The 6,565-nt window shown below is 38.8% G+C and overlaps 1 protein-coding gene across 1 annotated transcript; it reads left to right on the forward strand.

The window, feature by feature from the left end:
• The first annotated feature begins 373 nt into the window (after positions 1-373).
• LOC103509966 lies at positions 374-1,719 on the forward strand. Its single transcript, XM_026824136.1, has 3 exons — positions 374-394; positions 454-774; positions 1,618-1,719. Exons 1-3 carry the CDS (start codon positions 374-376, stop codon positions 1,717-1,719), a joined length of 444 nt encoding a protein of 147 aa, XP_026679937.1.
• The last annotated feature ends 4,846 nt before the right edge of the window (positions 1,720-6,565 follow it).

Below are 6,565 nucleotides of genomic sequence, written 5' to 3' on the forward strand. Positions count from 1 at the left end.
GTGATTAGACAATTCTCCTGAATTGTATTAGTGTAATATCAAATTGTTTATTTATTTATTTACACGCTAAGCAACAGGCCCATGTGTGAATATGAACTAAGTGTACGCCGGAAAAACTTCATACAAGATACTAACTCTTTTTTTTTTCTTCTCGTATTCCAGAGCCCCGTCCGAGTTCCACTAGTGACGCATCTGAACAGCAGAGCGCGCCCCGAGTCCATCGCCATGAGTACAACCATAGCACCCCAACAGCCTAGCTTTCGGCCGCGCACGTCAAGGTCACGGCCTCGTAAGGCCACTCTAGTCACGTCGCCTACCCATTCGCCCGGTAATATCAGTTTATTTATTTATTTACACGCTAAGCAACAGGGCCATGTGTGAATATGAACTAAGTGTATGCCGGAAAAACTTCGTACAAGATACTAACTCTTTTTTTTTCTTCTCGCATTCCAGAGCCCCGTCCAAGTTCCACTAGTGACGCATCTGAACAGCAGAGCGCGCCCCGAGTCCATCGCCATGAGTACAACCACAGCACCCCAACAGCCTAGCTTTCGGCCGCGCACGTCAAGGTCACGGCCTCGTAAGGCCACTCTAGTCACGTCGCCTACCCATTCGCCCAACCACCACACGAGGCGGAGTTACACGATGTCGGCCGAAGCGGGAGGGATTGTGGTGTCGACGCAAACCCAGACGGAGCCTCTGACAATGGAACCCATGAGTCCCACCACGGCGGATGTGCTTAACGGAAATGTTGTGGCCGTTCGACACCAGGAGGTAGGTAGCCAGGGTGGAATAGAGTTATTGTAATGAAAGGTAGGGCTCAGTAAGTAGCGAGAGTTCAATTAGAGAGCTCTTGAAATGAAAGGTAGAACCCCAACCAGGCCAATTCTTCCAGGAAAGTTGCTTTTGTAGTTAAATACTCATCATATCATCATCAATTAAATCAATCCTGGGATTGGTCGGTAGCTCTCCACGCTTCTCTATTATATCCGACGCTTTCCTCAGTAGCCAGGGTGGAATAGACTTATTATAATGAAAGGTAGGGCCCAGTAAGTAGCGAGAGTTCAATTAGAGAGCTCTTGAAATGAAAGGTAGAACCCCAACCAGGCCTATTCTTCCAGGAAAGTTGCTTTGGTAGTTTAATACTCATCATATCATCATCAATTAAATCAATCCTGGGATTGGTCGGTAGCTCTCCACGCTTCTCTATTATATCTGACGCTTTCCTCCGAATTTATGACTAGCCTTCTTCTCTTCCGACAATTCTAGGAACACTTTGGCTCATCACGCAGTACCTATAATTATAGATTACATTATTATAATCTAATCCTAATTTTTCTAATAAAGTTTAAATTTAATAATCTTGATAGTGACGCGACAAGGAGGATCGCTTTCCTCTTCATCTCCATGTATGATCTGGATCTGGAGTATCTCACTAGGTACTTGACTGATGTAATCCAAGTGTGGCCTTAATCTTCCTTGCTCTCCTTCTCTCTTTCCTTCAATAATAGTAACGGGCTAAAACCATGAGACAAGTGGATGTATAGAACAAATGGGGTCATCTGTGGTAAATGCAATTAATAATAATAATATGATTGATGTTTTCTGATTGGTCAGGAGGGAGCGGCAATAAGACTGAGTGACGACGAGAATCTGGAGAAGCTGGGAGCCCGCGTGAGTGCCATCAAGAGTTACCACCACACCAACATATTATTATAATCTAATCCTAATTTTTCTAATAAAGTTTAAATTTAATAATCTTGATAGTGACGCGACAAGGAGGATCAAATTAATAACATGTTGCTTGTATACCTCGCTGAGTCGGTCGTTGAGTAGAACATTACGAGGCTGTCCATCTTCGGTAAAATCTGGATTCTATCTGGTTGAAGGGGGGACATTTTTACCTATTCTATCCAGTTGAAATTGGCATAGAATGTGATAATCCGATCCTATTCTGTTTTCCATCCCGATTCTATCCGGATCAAATCCAATTTTGGTTATGTCGGGAATGACCTTAATTTCAAATTTTAGTACTTAGTGAAAACAATTAGGTAAAACTTAGTCTAAATATCCCATTTGTTTTCTTCACAGGGGCGTGTGTACGCAGGCACCATGCTACTGCATCGTGATGGAGTACTGTGCTTACGGGCCCCTGTACATTCGAAATTTTCAAGAAATCTGCAAATTGTCCTATACCTACCATATTCTTATATCTTTTGTTTTTGTACGGAGGTTTTTTCGATTTCGATTTCACAAGTTTTATAAAATATTGAAAATTAAAGAATTCACTCGTTGATTATACAATTCAGACCTATTACCTTCGATATAAATTGTAAAATATTAATAAACTATTAAAATAGTATTACTGACAGTGATTTGAAAATCATGAAAAAATTGCATCAAGCACTCGTGAAATCGAAAAAACCTCCGCACTCTTCAAAAACAAAAGATATAAGAATAAACCACAAATAAAAACAAAGATAACACTTGCAGGAATAGTTCCTAGTCCATCCAAGAGAGGTCAGCACTTCCTAGCTCCTAAAAAGGGCGGGGTGCCCCGATGTACCATTTTGCCCCGTGTTCCCCTACATATTTTAATGAAGTTCTATCTTCTGTTCTGTTTTAAAAATACATTATTATCAATAGGTAATTAGGTACTTAGATAACTAGGTACCTATACTTTTATATCTCTGAACTCTATAAGCATATTAGGCATTTTCCTAACGAAATCCCAGTGGCTATCAATGTCGATATATCGACTATTGCACCCCACTGAAGAGATCCTAGGAGGCTTCATGGCCGTCAGCTTCCCTCAGGGGCCACATTTAGGGATGCTGGAAAAACACAACTGGAAATTGCGATGAGTCACAAAGAGACATGAGAAGAGAGAAAAACGCGATGTTCATTATCCAACACAAAACGTGTTCTAATGTTCTTATCACTAAAAAAAATGATAACTACTAACAGAGAATATGCATGTAACTAGCGAATTCCTCTGAGTCAGATCACCAGATCAGCCAGCAGCAGTTTCCGTTGTGAGAGAGAAAAACGCGATGTTTATTATCCGACACAAAACGTGTTCTAATGTTCTTATCACTAAAAAAAATTGATAACTACTAACAGAGAATATGCATGTAACTAGCGAATTCCTCTGAGTCAGATCACCAGATCAGCCAGCAGCAGTTTCCGTTGTGAGTTGGTCCTAAAAAGATAGGAAATATTTTTATTTTCTATTACGTTTATTAATCTATTTTTTGTTGTGAACTATTAGCTGACCTATTGAGGAGAGTATCAACCTACCAAGAGAAATCTGAGATTCGGATTGACCACACCTTAAGATGGAGTCCAGCACAGAAAGTAAGTGATAAAAAAAAGTATTTTCCCGCCCGAGCCGGATTTTTTATCCTGAACACATAAGGTTCGTTCTCGGAACTTCTCTTCGCTTTCGGAACGATCAGACCTTAGCAGTTACAGTGTTACAGTTTCCTATATCACAGGCTGTGGTTACACTGGATCAGATTTCTTTGACCATACCTACTGAATAAGTGAGATTTCTAGTCAGTAGTCACATTGCTTTCGATTTTTATCAATTTAGATTACCCAAAAGTGCATCTAACCTAACCTAAACAAAATGAAAATTCAATTTACCTACTTTTAGCTGAAAATTCAATTTTCATCTTGAAGTAGGTACGGGCTTCCAAATTTGTCTTGGTAGGTACGTCAAAGAAAAGAAGAAGAATAAGAAGAAGAAGAAGAAGAAGAAGAAGAGGGAAGAAGAAGAAGAAGAAGAAGAAGAAGAAGAAAAACAATGTTGTAAAGTGATAAATGTACCTACTTACGAGTATATTCTTGAGTACACATCACATTACGTATATAATACATAATGAAATTACTACCGTTTACCAACAGCAACAATAACAGCCATCCATAAACTGACAGTGATGGTTCTTATGAATCGATCTCAAGATTCTCAACGTATGATAAGATGTGAAAATTTCAAACCAAGATTATAATACTTGTACTTTTCGTAATTATTTTCCTGTGTAACTGGATATCCGTATAAGTAAATCACTTGGGAAAACAGAAGGAGTTTCCTCACTCCAAGGGAAAATATCCTAAGAGTTCCTTGTGAAGCGAGATCTCAACCTGAATACTCTGAATAGGTATCAACCACGAACAATCGAACTGGACTCTTTCTTGCATTTTTAGCTGAATTCTTTTTAACACCTTGAGTGCCACGTCCGGCATCCGGCATATTGTATGCCGGACACTGATGTTTCCGTTGTGGCCCCGTCCGGCATATATGCCGGACACTTGGGTGTTCACTTTAGATCAGTGTCCGGCATAATATAATATAGGATGAGTTATGCATTTTTCGGCTAAGTCACAAACTTTGGATCGGGGTTGTGACCCAAAAGAGGAGCCTGTTCAGTTGTTCACTATTCATTTATTTTTCGACTTTTCTCGAAAACAAAGCCAAAGTATGGAAAATGACTGAGATTTTTTTTTTTTTTTTTTTTTTTTTTTTTTTTTTTTTTTTTGTGAAATTTTACTGCTCCTACATAGCAATAAATGCAGAAATGTTTCTGCCATCATATTATCAGAGGGGCTGGAAGCCTTAAGGTACCTTTACACTGGGGCAACCTAACCTAGCAACAGGCAACAGCGACCTGCGGCCGATTGCTTGTTGCTGGTTGCCTGTTGCTAGGGGACTCTAGGCAACCATGCCGCATGCGGCGTAGTCATTTACACTGAAGCAACAATAGGCGATCATAGATCGCTCTATCTCCAGAACCACAACACCTAGAAAGCTGAAATTTGGTAGGAATATTCGTTTTATGGTTTAGGTGTGCAATAAGAAAGGATTTTGCGAAAATCTAAACCGATCCTGATATATGATCGATTTTTGATCGCTAAAATCTCCATAAGAAACACACAGAGTGCAGAGACTGCGGGAGAGAAATGTTCCGCTCTCGACCAACATTTTGAGTTTCGTTTATGTTTTTTTTTTGATAACTATGCAGCTAATAGGGAGCGCGCAGCGCGACCGTATTTTTTATTATTTTCTACAAGTTCGGCCATGCCTTTTCTACAAGTTTGGCCATGCCTCGGGATGAACTAGCGGGATTCCGGAGCGAAGCGACGGAATTCAGCTAGTCTTATATTATAAGAACGAGATCCATTCACTCATTCACATTTCAAATTATTATGTTACTTCATTTTACAGGAACTCCACTTCTACACCAACCTGAATCGGAGACTACAAACGATCATGGGGTAAGTACAGCAACTTTTAATTGAGTACTGAAAATTTTTATTATGTAGGTAAAGAGCTGAAAATCACTGTCAGGAAACTCAAAACAACTCATTGTTAAAAAAAAAAAAGAGTCTAAAGTAACTAAACCATCACAAAATCGGCATTCTAGCACATTCGTGGGAATCCGAATATTTAACGCTTTAGAACTGAATATTTAACGATTTAGATAATTTAGAAGGATTAGTAGATAAGGTATTTTAGCCACTTAAACCTACTAATAAATAAATAAATCTAAATACCTATCATCATATTCCTCTGATTTTTAACTACTCTACATGCTTTATCTATTTTTGATAAACGAGTAGGTACCCTAATATTTGTGGCATTGGTGTCATTATCTATTTTTGATGAACCTATTTGTAACATTGGTGTCAAAAAATCCTCACACTGTCCACATGGTTAGATAATGTGCTAGTAATTTTTATTAAGTACTAGCCGAAATCCTTAAGGCATGGCCGTTCTTGTAGGAAATAATTTCATTGAAATCGGATAACTTTAATTTTTACTCTATAAACCTCATGTCACTCATCCATTTAGTGGTCTTGCTCGGCGTAGCTTAACAAATACGAACCGGAAAATAGCCTATAACCTTCACGGGAGTGCAAGCAATAAGTTGACAAAGTTTCATGGGATACAGACAGTGGAGTTTCAGTTTGTTATTCCAGCCACTCACTATCAGGTAGACCTCACAGGCGGACCTTTTCAGCCATACCTGGCAGGTTTACTTGATAATGAGAAGAAGAAGACTAATGAGAATTAGACGCACACAATTTTCCTCCGCGAACCCCAAGAAAAACCCTCCGATTTCTGGGGTAAAGGAACTCTTTAATCCCATTCGATCAGTGTAAAAACCACTATTAGGTACCACTACTTCTTATTATATAAATCAGTAAAACCCTATTATGTTAACTTGTTTGGCGACCAAGGGTTAAATCGTTTTACGTTTGGGGTACTAAACGTAGGTACCTTGGTACTAATTGTGACATGTAAAAAGTGAATCATGTCACATGTTCATGAGTTTTCCAATAACCTGTTAATCATTTGGCTGTCCACCATATGGGCACCACATCTTATCAAACGGTTATCAGTGAGGTGATAAACTTTTCAGAAAATAAATCTATTATTATTATCATCAGAATTTTATATACTTTTTTTTACATATAAAAGTAAATCGCTTACAAATAAATAGGTAGAGATACGAGCCTAACTATAGGTACGTACAATAATTTTCTCAGTGTATTAGTTTGT

This window comes from Diaphorina citri, unplaced genomic scaffold, assembly GCF_000475195.1.
Source record: "Diaphorina citri unplaced genomic scaffold, Diaci psyllid genome assembly version 1.1 scaffold546, whole genome shotgun sequence".
Classification (NCBI taxonomy): Eukaryota; Metazoa; Arthropoda; class Insecta; order Hemiptera; family Psyllidae; genus Diaphorina; species Diaphorina citri.

What these genes read in the sequence shown, in the direction of transcription:
- LOC103509966 (XM_026824136.1), top strand. Translation starts at nt 374, where the DNA reads ATGTGTGAATATGAACTAAGT. An exon ending in TGTGTGAATATGAACTAAGT is followed by an intron (nt 395 to 453) that starts GTATGCCGGAAA and finishes CTCGCATTCCAG; the next exon opens with AGCCCCGTCCAAGTTCCACT. An exon ending in TGGCCGTTCGACACCAGGAG is followed by an intron (nt 775 to 1,617) that starts GTAGGTAGCCAG and finishes CTGATTGGTCAG; the next exon opens with GAGGGAGCGGCAATAAGACT.